Source organism: Acinonyx jubatus, chromosome D3 (genome assembly GCF_027475565.1).
Source record: "Acinonyx jubatus isolate Ajub_Pintada_27869175 chromosome D3, VMU_Ajub_asm_v1.0, whole genome shotgun sequence".
Taxonomy (NCBI): domain Eukaryota; kingdom Metazoa; phylum Chordata; class Mammalia; order Carnivora; family Felidae; genus Acinonyx; species Acinonyx jubatus.
In genome coordinates this window covers 10,696,927-10,708,829 of record NC_069392.1, presented here as the reverse complement: position 1 = coordinate 10,708,829, position 11,903 = coordinate 10,696,927, and the positions used below count along the sequence as shown (strand labels likewise).

The window sequence follows — 11,903 nt, the reverse complement described above, 5'->3', positions numbered from 1 at the left end:
AACGGCAGCTACCATTTTCGGACCCCTTACTCTGTGCCCGGCCCTAGGCTGCAATACCCAGACCCGGGAGGTATCATCGTCCCCATTTCTGGGGGCAAGAAACTGAGGCTCAGGGAAGTTAAGCGACTTCTCTGAGGTCACACCCGGGTGTCAGTTTCAACCCCGGTCTGACGGGCTAGGGAGCCAGAGACCTTAACCAATCAGCAGACTCCAGGGCCGGAGGCTCCAGCCAGGGCGGGCAAACAGAGAGGGGAGCTGCCCGTTCCTCTCTGAGCTGTGAAAACAATCGTCAGAACCCCCGCCTCCCGCGGCCAAGGACACGCTGATTTGGCCATCCTCGGGGACGCTTCTGGAAAAGGTGTGATGTAATGGAAGCAGCAGGCCCAGGAGAGGGAGGCAGCTTGCCCAAGGTTCCCCAGCCAGACTCCCATCCCTCCTCCCAGGACCGGGACTGCGCTGCCCCCTCGCCTTCCGACGTTGGATAGATCCAGGCCTCAGTTTGCCCATCTGCTAAATGGGAGAGGGTGGGTTGCACTTTCTGCCCCTACTTCTGAAGCCCTTTCAAAGGAAGACTAGATGGAAGAGAAGAGCCCTTGTTCCCCATCACCCAGAGCTAAGAACTCAAACGCCTTCCTGGGTACCAGAAAATAAGGATGACCATCACCTCTCAAGGGTCCACCACTCGCCAAACACTATCCTTATAACTTTACGCCAGTTCGGTTTCAATCCTCGTAACAAATCTACAAAGCGGACACTACTATCAGTTAAAAAACAACAACAACAACAACAACAACAACTGAGGCACAGAGAGGTTAAGTAACTCGTCCAAGGTCACACAGCAAGTCGATGACCAAAGTTGGATTTGAACCTGGGCCCGTCAGAAAAGTGACTCAGTTGCTGTATGAAGGCTGCCACACCTCGGGACGGGAGAGTCACAGGCCCGAACTGATCCCGCTGGGGTCTGCACAGGGACGGCTGCCCCTCCTCCCCCAAGACCTTCCAGGGAGGGGGCACAGGGGAGCAAGTGGCGGATGTCCACAACAGGGGTGTACGTGTGGCCTTTGGTCCTCTTTCGGGCGCTCACACGGTTGGCTGTCTTAACGGGGTGGTTTTCAAATCACAGCAGTGACACATCCTTGCTGAAGCGAATGAAACAACGGGCAGAAGTCTCAGGAAAGACAGACTCGACTTGCCCCACCCCCGGCAGCTCCCGGCCGCCCTCCCCCACCCCCCAGTCCTGCCTCTGCCAAGAACTCCGACTTCCTGAGCCTGTCCGCTCACCTGCGACAGGGGGCTCAACATGCCCACTCGCCTGGCGGTTCCAGAGTTAAGCGAGACCCCACACGGCCACACTCGGAACGGGATCGGCCGCAGGCAGCGGCTTGGGCGTCGTGAGTGCCGGCTGTATACGCTCAGATGCACACAGGGAGGCTGTGCCTACCGCGTGGGAGCTTCGCGATGCCCACGCGTCTTCAGCCCTGCTGCACCCCGTGAGAGGGACGGCTGGGCGGGCTGTCTGTGCCCTCGCGGCCCTCAGTCTCATTGCTATCCTCGTCCTGGCCAGCGGGACAAGAGGGCTTTGTTGAAGGGGCCGGAAAAGACGAGCCGGACGTGTGTGCGCACGCAGCACCCCTGGGGGCTTACGGACCCCTGCCCACGGCCAGAGACAGACAGACAGGAGGCTCGGCACGGGGCAGGGAGTGAGCAGGTCCACACGTTATTGGGTCATCTAATCCGCGGAGGGAGGTTCCATTTTCACCCCCCCCCCCCCCCCCCGCCCCATCTTCCGGATGAGCAGAGGGAGGCTCCAGGAGGCAAACGGACCTGCCCGGGGCAACACAGCTAGTAACCGGCAGAGCCAGGACTTGAACCCCGACCCGCCAGGGTGGTCCCCAGAAGGCCATCGGCCCCTTCGAGACGAAAGCGTCACCGAGAGCGCCAGAGGAAGGCAACGGAGACCTGTGCTCACACTGCAGCCCACTGGGGTCCGGGGCCGGCTCATCTCTGTCACCACGTGGGTCTCCGCTTCCCTTGTCGTCAAATGAGGGTAGTGACAGTACCCACTTTCCCCTGGGGGCCCACTAGGTGCCAAGCACCTGCTAGCGACTAAGTGCACCGTCTCACGCCAGCCACCCTCCCGCAGGCCCTCGGGAGGGTGGGGGTGGGGAAGGGAGGTGGCCACCGAGGACGGAGACCCGAGGGAGCCGAGGGAGCCGCAGGCAGGACAAGCCCGGCCAGCTTCCCCCTCCCCTCCCGGAAGCCCCCGGGCCAGCGGCCAGGGGCGGGGCCTGGCGGGGGGCGGGGCCGGCCCCGGGGCTCCATTGGCTGCCGGGAGGCGCCCGGGGAATAAAGCCTGGGACCCAAGGCCCAGACCGGTAGTCCCTGGGACAAATCGGGAGACCCTCTACCTGCCCCGCTACCCTCCATCTGTCCGAGGCCCATCTACCCAGTCCGTCCATCTAGATCACCTCCTGGCCGTCCCTTCCCGGCTTGCTCGCTCTGTCCAGCCGCCTTGGCCAGGTAAGTACCCCTCCTCAGCCCCACCCCAGACTGGAGGGCCTGCGGCCCAGCGAGGGGGCAGGTTCCAGGCCAAGGCGAGGAGGTAGAGTCCGTGGAGCGTAAAAACCCATGCTCTGAAGCCAGACCGGCTGCGTTGGCATCTAGCTCTGGGCCTCAGTGGTCTCTTCTCTAAAATGGGGGTCATGACGGACCCTTCCTCATCAGGCAGTGGGAAGGGTGAGATGAGATCATGTGCTCAAAATGAGAGTTCGTTTTTATTGAGCTCTTGCTATGAGAGGGGAGGTGACTTCTTCTTCTTCTCCTTCTTCTTAACGTTTATTTATTTTTGAGAGACGGAATGCGAGTGGATTAGTGGCAGAGAGAGAGGGAGACACAGAATCCGAAGCGGGGTCCAGGCTCTGAGCTGTCAGCACAGACGCAGGGCTTGAACCCACGAACTGGGAGATCATGACCTGAGCCGAAGTCGTGATGCTCAGCCGACTGAGCCGCCCAGGCGCCCCGAGGGGGAGTGACTTCTGAGCGAGAGGGGACACATAGACAGCAGCTTCCAGCCCCCTCCCTCCTCCGTGTTTGGCACCCCCCACCCAGGATGTTGTGCTGGAGGGAGCAGTGCCCATAGGGGGTCCCTGCCCCTCATCTGAAGGCATCCGTGGTGCAACCAGACCCAGGTGGGGGCAGAGGCTTCCCAAATCCGCCCGAAAGCAGTCTTGGGGGTATGCCCCCCACTGCCAACCCGGAGGGCTCCCTGAGGCCAGAGATTGGCGACACGCACACGGGGTCCCGTCAGCCAGAAGGGGGGGTGCCGTTGTTTCAGGAATAACCTCCAGGAGGGTAATAATCAAATAGATATGGGGACGCTTCTGTAATGGGGTGCATCTAGTCTCCAGCTTTTGTTCAGGAGACCTAGGGCAGAAGTGGTATCCGTTCAGGGCCTCCCGCTCCCAGGCCCTGGATGTTAGTTAATTCACACAGACCTCAGTTGTCCGTATGTGGGGGAGCTAAGGCTGGGGAGGTGGTCAGGAACCCCATCCCTCGCTTTTCTTCTGAGCCAGGCATATATGGCCCTCTCTGGGAGCCAGAGGCCTGAGCTGGAGGCCGTGGCCAGAGCGGGCTGCACCGGGTGGGTCACTGGAAATGGGGCAGGGGTGGGTGGGGAGGGGCAGCCAGCCTTGTGTGGGACGGAGAAGGACATGGGGACGGCCAGACAGGCTCCCCACGCAACCACCCGCTGATCAGTTCTGGCTCAGCCCGAGTTGGGGAGACCCCAGGAGGAGAAGGGACGTGTGTGGTGGCCAGACTCTGGGCCACTTCAGCTTCTCGATCACCCAGAGCCCGTGCAGAAGGGGAGCCCTGAGCCGCGCTCACAGCCTGCAGCCCGGGTGCTAGACTGTCTCATCCAGTCCTGCCTCCCCCACTAACTAGCTGTGTGGCCTTGGGCAAGTCACATTAATATTCGGGTCCCTGTTGCTGTGGGACCAACCGCCCCAAGGTCAACAGCGTTCATCGTATTGTTGTCTGTCATGGCCCTGGGGCTTATCGGGGCAGTTCGCACTGGGGTCTCTCAGATGGCTGCAGGGTGACATCTCAAGGTCACCCCGCCATGTCTGGCCATCAGCTGTCAGGTAGGGCACCTACATGTGGCCTCTGCATGCGGCCTGGGCTTACTCCCACCCTGGCAGCTGGGTTTCGAGAGGGGAGCTGCCCCAGAGAGACGGCCAGGCGGAGGCTGTGTCCCCTTCTGTGACTTGGCCTGGGGAGCAGGGCTGCACTGGAGCCGGCAGATTGTGCCGTCTCTTCCCAGCTCCACAGGCAATGACGTCATGTTGGTAGCTCGAGAGTGGCCTTGGAGAAGGTTACGTACAGAACAGAAGTGCGCCCGCTACAAATCGGGGCTTTGTCTTGGGAGAGTCCATTGTTGAACATTTACAAGCACAGCACCGCTTGGAAATCGCATCGTGTCTTTTCCAGCTGCGGCCACAGACCACCCCCCTCCTCCAGGGTTCAAGGGGAGGAAACACAGAGCCCGCCTCTCACTGAGAAAAGCATCTGTGTCCCATCATGAAGGGATGGGAAGGGCTTGCAGGGGCCATCCTGGGAAACACAATCCGAGCCTGTGTCCTCATCGGGAGAATGGGATAATGATGGCACCTCCCAGGATTGATCAAAGGAATAAGTGAATTGATATTGGTAAAGCTTAGGGGCGCCCGGATGGCTCAGTTGGTTAAGCGTCTGACTCTTGATTTTGGCTCAGGTCATGATCTCACCGCTCATGAGACTGAGCCCCGCATCGGGCTCTGTGCTGACAGCCCAGAGCCTGCTTGGGATTCTCTCTCTCCTTCTGTCTCTCTGCCCCTCTCCTGCTCATGTTCTCTCTCTCTCTCAAAATAAATAGGTAAATTTAAACTATATATATCTGTCAAGTTTAAAATAGTGCCTGGCACATGGTAATCGCTTCATAAGCAATTAATAAACAATATAGTAATTATTATACAATAATAATAATAATAATAATAAAAAGCTTTCCCTGGTTGGGTACAGGGCTTTCCAAAGGTTAGTATAAAAAAATACACGTGTTTAAATAAAGAGGCAATACCTCTTCGTAGCAAAATAGTTAAATAGCACGAAAGGGGACGCCGAGTTCCCGCTCTCCCCAGAGAGCGTTTCTCACCCTAGCAAGTTTCTTGTGTGTTTCCTGCGATGTTCTATGCCCGCAGAAGCCTATGGATTGTGTGTGTGTGTGTGTGCGCGCGTGTGTCTCCATGTCCTCCCACAGACTATACATACCCGCCGTCCTGCCCCTTCTTTAGCACGTAACCGTCTCGCAGCTCGCTCTGCATCCGCCCCTGCGAAACCATCTGAGTCACGCCCCTTGACAGGTGCCAGGTCCCAATGCTATTTCTGAGTTCACAGCTTCCCAGCACAGTGTGCCCTGGGGGGGGGGGCTTCCCCCCCATTTTACAGACGAGGCAGCTGGAGCTGAGGGGGCATCGCTCGTCTGATGTCACCTGGTGAGTAGGTGGCTCAGTTGAGATGGGAATCCAGGCGTCCGGGATGCTTCTCATGTGGGCGTTTCCCTCGGCCTCGTGGGAGGGGAGGGCAGGGCCCGCTGGTAGGTGCACCGAGGGCCCCGGGGCCGGCTCTCCCGACCATCTGGGTCTCCTTCCCGCCTCCCAGCAATGACGTCTGGAGAGCCCCTGCACGTGCGGACCCCCGTCCGTGACAGCATGTCCCTGTCCAAAGTGGCGGGCACCAGCGTCTATCTCAAGATGGACAGCGTCCAACCTTCAGGCTCCTTCAAGATCCGGGGCATCGGACATCTCTGCAGGATGGTACAGGATGGGCTCCGCGGCGTCTGAGGGAGGGGGGCAGGCCCTCTCTCCTCGACAGGGTGAGGCCAGAGCTGTGTGAAGTCCCATGACGCATCCGCGGTTAGCACTGCCCCCAAAGAGGCCGTGCCCGCCCGGGAGGGTCTGCCCATGGACTCGTCCCAGAGCCGTCATTTGCTTGCCTTTCCCCCGCACCCTTCCCTGAGCCAGGCCCTTTGGGGAGGGGCGATGTCCGCGGAGAGGCAAGGGCAATACGAAGTCCTACTCCCTGGGGGAGGGGAGAGCCCGGGGAAAGCCTGGGACGTGGGCCTGACCCTCCCCCCTTGTCTCCACAGTGGGCTGAGCAAGGCTGTGAACATTTCGTCTGCTCCTCGGGTCAGTGGCGGCGTGCCTCCTCCTGTGTGTCCCAGGGCCGGGCGCTCTACCTCTCTGGGCCCTGGTTTCCCCAGCGACGAGCCATTACAAACGCCCACAGCAGCCCCCCGTTCGGAATTCCAGGGGGAAGGCAGGAAGTCACTGGGGGGGGGGGGGTGGTGTTCGGAGCCCCGAGGCTGGGGACGACAGTCCCAGCTGGGCTCCCAGGCCATCCTTCACTGACACTCTCCACCCCATCCCCGGCAGCGGGCAACGCAGGCATGGCAGCCGCCTATGCCGCCAGGAAGCTGGGCATCCCTGCCACCATCGTCGTGCCCAGCACCACACCTGCCCTCACCATCGAGCGGCTCAAGAATGAGGGCGCCGTGGTCAAGGTGGTAGGTGAGGTGAGCACCAACCCGGGGGCAGGGACCATGGGGCAGGGGGGCACCTGGTGGCAGGGCAGGGTCCCCCCAGCCCCTCACCCTCTCCAACCTCCCCAGAGCACCAACCCGGGGCAGGGACCACGGGGAGGGGGGGCATCTGGTGGCAGGGCAGGGTCCCCCCAGCCCCTCACCCTCTCCAACCTCCCCTGTGATCTTGCAGATGTTGGATGAGGCCTTTGAGCTGGCCAAGGCCCTGGCAAAGAACAACCCAGGCTGGGTCTACATTCCTCCCTTTGACGACCCCCTCATCTGGTATGTGGAGCCCCAAGGCACCCGGTGCAGGGGGCGACAGAGGGCTCTCGTGGGCAGGTGACTGATGCGGGCAGCCGGAAACCCGGGTGGAGGTGGGGAGGAGGCGACTGGCCCAAAGCCCGTCAGCCGCCTGGGTTGAGGACGAGCATCTCCAGGATCGCCCCCAGCCCCCATGGGGTCTCCAGGGAGCCCAGCCCTGACCCGCCCCCCCCCCCACCCCGTCCCCAACTCTCCAGGGAAGGCCACACTTCCATCGTGGAAGAACTGAAGGAGACGCTGAGTGCAAAGCCGGGGGCCATCGCGCTGTCGGTGGGTGGCGGGGGCCTGCTGTGCGGAGTGGTCCAGGGGCTGCAGAAGGTGGGCTGGGGGGACGTGCCCGTCATCGCCATGGAGACCGCCGGAGCCCACAGCTTCCACGCCGCCACCACCGCGGGCAAGCTCGTCTCCCTGCCCCAGGTTACCAGGTGAGCAGCGGGGCCCCCTCCGGCGGATGTTCAGCAGGCCTTGGGAAGCCCACCTCGGTGCCCGCTGCGAGGCAGAGCCCCGCTACCCGTCCCATTTTACAGACGAGGAAACTGAGGCTTTCCACTTGCCCAGAGCCACACGGCCAGAGAGTGGGTCTGCTGGGACCGAGCCCAGGTCTGTGTGACTCTGTAGGATGAACGTCACATTTCCTCACGTGAAGAGTTCACCGTTAATCACTGACCGAGGCCCCTGCCACAGGGTTTTACACCCCTCGTTAATCTGCCAAATGGTTGGCCCCTAACAGGGGCCAGTCTGAGCCCCTAACAGGTGCAAGCATTGCTGATCCCGGGGACAGGGTGGTGAACAAACACAGCCCCTGCTCCTAAGGAGTTCATATTCCAGCCCCGAACCTTTGACAGATGGTATGTAATTAGGATTAGGTTTGGCACGTTATACAGGAGGCCCAAGTAACAGTGACTTAAACAAAATGGAGCTTTACTTCCTCTCTATAAAGTGAAAAAAATGTCTAGAGGTACACAGTCTCGGGGCAGGGAGCTCCCTGAAGCCAGGGGTCCAGGTTCCTCGAGTTTGTTCTCCATCATCCTCATCATGTAGCCTTACGGCCCAAAAGGGCTGCCTAAGTGCCAACTGTCACACCCACGGTCCATCTGGCCAGAAAGAGCCATGCCCCCTGCCTTTAAAGACACAGTACTTCCACTGACCTCTCACTGGCCAGCATTTAGTCACATGGCCACAACTACTGCAGGGGAGGCTGGGAAATGTCTTCCTATCGGGTCTCCACGTGTGCAGCTAGAATAGATATTGGGTAGACAGGTCCCTACCTCAGATAGGGAAGACTGAGTCCAGGTGAGACCTCCTTGTGGATTCCTGAGCCTGGTACCCAGCAGCCACCATGTTGGCCTCTGATCCTGCGCTGTAGGCATTGAAATAGTGGCGGAGTGCCTACCACGAGTCACGTGCCAGGGCTCAGGGCTCAGGTGGTTCAGGCTGCAGGTGCTCATGGGAGACGTGAGCTGGGAATAAAGCCGACGATGACTCCAGGGAGGGCGGGGAGAAAGACAAGGCACCGATTACGCGTGCACGTCCCAGGGTTACGTGGATCCTGCTCCGGGTGCCCACACCACCACTCCCTGAACACATAACCGTGGGCCAGTGACCTGCGTGCTCTCTGCCTGGGTTTCCTCTTCCACGGAATCGAACCAGTGGAATGGCAAACACAGCCGTGAGGACTTAAAAATGCGCATAAAACGGGTGGTACCTCATACTCCCTCGAGAAGGGGTCGCTATGTCTGTTTATGGGGGAGGACCGACCGTTTGAGAGTTCCGTCCGGAGACAGGCACTGGAGTCCCTGGGGGACTCCTTGGAGGAGGTGGCCTTAATCCTGAGCCTTGAAGGACAGGGCGGGACTTGGACGGCAGAGTGGTGCCCAGCTTAGGGAGGGTCGAGCAGGTGGCGTCCTTTCAGGGAACCGCAAGGGGGCTTTTCCGTCCACGTGGATCAGGATAGGCTATTTACCCCACTCACGCCTCCGCGTCTTATGAGACCTCACCCTGACGGGGAGCCTCTGGGGCCTTTCAGTGCTTTACAGCCACAGAGGGCATGCCCCGCGCCCCTGCCCGTGGACCCCACTTCCCTCCTCCCTCTCAAATCCATTTTTCTCTTTCTATCCCTCCTCGTCCCGATCTCTGCCGCCTTCCTCCCTCCTGTTTTCCCCCGTTCCGGCCTTCTTCTCCATCACCACCTCTCCCAGTGTGGCCAAGGCCCTGTGCGTGAAGACCGTGGGGGCTCAGGCCCTGAAGCTGTTTCAGGAACACCCCATTTTCTCTGAGGTGATCTCGGACCAGGAGGCTGTGGCCGCCATTGAGAAGTTTGTGGGTATGTGCCAAGTCTTTCCAAGCCCTGCTGGCTCAGGGACTAACTGGTGACCTAACAGATCCCATCCACGACAAATTTTCCTCACAGTTCTGTCTCCCACCCCTTGCTAGAACTTCCCGTTAATGAAAGATAATACAAGGCAGCGGTATAACTAGAAAGGCCAGAGCCACAAGTGAAGAGGACTGATAACCATGATAGCAGGGAGCTTCCTGGTAGCCAGGGTGAAAAAGGAAAGCCAACCCTAGGGTTGGCTTCAGAAGTGGGTCTGTGATGCGGTTGGACTCTTTCTGGGTTCAGCCTAGGACAGGGACCACACACACACACACACACACACACACACACGAAAGGGAGCACTTAATCCTCCTGTACCAGCCGACAGTTTGGCTAATCAACCATGGCGGTCTTGCTCAAGTGACGGCCCAAGCCTTCTCAACACAGTGCTCGGGCAGTTAACATGCATCGGTGGGAGCGCTCGGGGTGAAACCTAGCCCTGCCTCAGGGTTCCAAAGGTCAACTAGGATAGCGATGGGAGGTTTGGTGCCCAGACTCCTAGCCCCGAGTCTTTCCCAGGGACCCAACAGTCCCCTTGCCCCCAGCGGAAGCCAGGCCCCACACTCATCACCCATCACCCCCTCCTCTGGCAGATGATGAGAAGATCCTGGTGGAGCCCGCCTGCGGGGCGGCCCTGGCCGCCGTGTACAGCCGCGTGGTTCAGAAGCTTCAAGCGGAGGGGAAGCTCCGTGCCCCGCTGTCCTCCCTCGTGGTCATCGTCTGTGGCGGCAGCAACATCAGTCTGGGCCAGCTGCGGGCCCTCAAGGAACAGCTGGGCATGAAGAACGGGCTGCCCGAGTGAGGGCCTTTCTCCGCGGCCGGCCTCCCCTACCCGGGGCGGGGGTGGGGGGTAGGTACCCCCGGGGGAGCTGGAGTTTTATCCAGCGTCTCACTGTAAATATTATTCTTGCGTCTGCCGGTGAGCCTGCGGCCCCGACCGGCGGTTCCTTCGGTTCCTTCTGGGCCGAGGGGCCGAAGCCCCAAGGTGGGGGACGGGTCGGCCGCCAGCGAGGCTGGATCTGAACCTCTCCGGCGTCTCCGCGCGACTAGACTATCCTGGCCACCCCTGCTAGGCGACGGCTGCCCGCGTGTCCCCTACCAGGTCCCCAGGGCGGGGTGGGCCCCCTCCCTGGAGGGGGCCGTGGTCGGGGCCAGGGGCCAGAACTGAGAACCAGCTGCCCTCCCCCCCCCCCCCCGAGCCCCGCCCTCAGGCGTTTTTCTAATTGCAGACTTTTTCGTTGAAAAAGAAAACAATATATTTATGGACTGAAGGTCCTTTGGGCTCCTCCATCGCAGTTGGCCTCCCTCCCCTCCCCCACCCCACTCACCCGCTCGCGGCCCCGGCTCTCAACAGCGAGCTCCCTGCACCCTCACCCCTGTAACCTGGGGGCCCCGAGGACACGGAGGCCAGGACCCTGCGCGCAGCTGGGCTCGCGCGCCCGGAGACAGCGAGCAGGAAGCAAGGAAGGGCGCTGAACCAGAGCTGGGGCAAGGGCGGCCTCCACTGGAGGCGGAACCAGCCGGGGAGGTGGACGAGGCCAGGAGCCGAATGACTTAGCACAGAACCGCTGGGAGCAGAGCAGCGAGCCCCCTACCGGTGGGGGTGGGCAAAGCTACACCGACTGGACACCCATCTCCGGGGTAGGGGAAGGGGCGGACTTGAAGAGAAGGTCACTCAAACCACGACACCCGTCTTCCGAGGAAAGCGTGGGCGGAAGCCAGCGAACGAAAACAGACCGAGGAAGGCCTGCCAGGGCTCCCCGAGGTCCGAGAGGGGCACGCACGCTGCTCACGGGCATCCCCGCGCCTCCGGCAGCAGCCTCAGGCAATTCATTGAATCCCCAAGGTCAGGGTGAAGCTTGAGATCCCCCCCGGAGCCCCTCAGGACACGATGCGGCTCCCTCCGCAGAGTCCCACCCAGCCGAGCAAACAGCAGGGGCTGTGAGATTCAGGGGAGACTGGGGACCCCACTCCAAGCCCGCCCGGGACACAGGCCCATCCCCCGATTTCCAGCCAGGAGGGGCACACATGTATCTTACAGGGGACGGAATACCAAGGAAGGGCTGGAACAACAGCACACCAGCAGCTCCCGGGCCCCACAATTCTTCCCCGGGGGCCAGACTGCGACTAAAATAGTGCTCAGTTTAAGAAAACCTGCCCAGAACACTGGATTGCTTCCAGCCTCCACTGTCCTGCCTGTGTCGGCACAAAGCCCCCAAAAGAGGCGAGGCAGACCCCTCCGCCCACTACAAGAGCTGAGGCGCTGCGGGCTGGGGTCGACCAGCCGGCTAAGGTCAGAAGGTGACAGGCTCTGTTTCGTCTTGTGTAGTACCCCACAGTGGAACTTGGGGAAGTCTTGTTGGCTCAGAAGGCCCCAGGACAGGACCCAGAACAAAGGAGGTGCTCAATGAACATCTGGATGGATGGATGGATGGATGGATGGATGGATGGATCTATGGATGGGTGGCTGGCTGGCTGGGTGGGTGGGTAGATACAGATAGGAGGGTTGGCAAATGAATAAATGGCTAGGTGGATAGACAGAAGAATGGACAAGAGAATGCAAGAGTGGATGGTCCAGAACCCAAACCAGAG

General features: G+C 60.6%; 1 protein-coding gene across 1 annotated transcript; it reads left to right on the top strand.

Moving 5' to 3' along the window:
* Positions 1-2,336: 2,336 nt before the first annotated feature.
* Positions 2,337-10,582, top strand: SDS (serine dehydratase). Its single transcript, XM_027044339.2, has 8 exons — positions 2,337-2,520; positions 5,695-5,849; positions 6,182-6,221; positions 6,468-6,607; positions 6,807-6,898; positions 7,135-7,362; positions 9,136-9,260; positions 9,905-10,582. The coding sequence occupies exons 2-8, from the start codon at positions 5,697-5,699 to the stop codon at positions 10,111-10,113; spliced, it is 987 nt and encodes a 328-aa protein (XP_026900140.1). The 5' UTR covers positions 2,337-2,520; positions 5,695-5,696; the 3' UTR covers positions 10,114-10,582.
* Positions 10,583-11,903: the final 1,321 nt, after the last annotated feature.

Bases quoted from the DNA above. Each gene is read 5' to 3' on its own strand.
- SDS (XM_027044339.2), top strand. From the start codon at position 5,697: ATGACGTCTGGAGAGCCCCTGCACGTGCGGACCCCCGTCCGTGACAGC. The intron at 5,850-6,181 runs GTACAGGATGGG...TTGTCTCCACAG, and splicing joins TCGGACATCTCTGCAGGATG to TGGGCTGAGCAAGGCTGTGA. The intron at 7,363-9,135 runs GTGAGCAGCGGG...CACCTCTCCCAG, and splicing joins TCCCTGCCCCAGGTTACCAG to TGTGGCCAAGGCCCTGTGCG.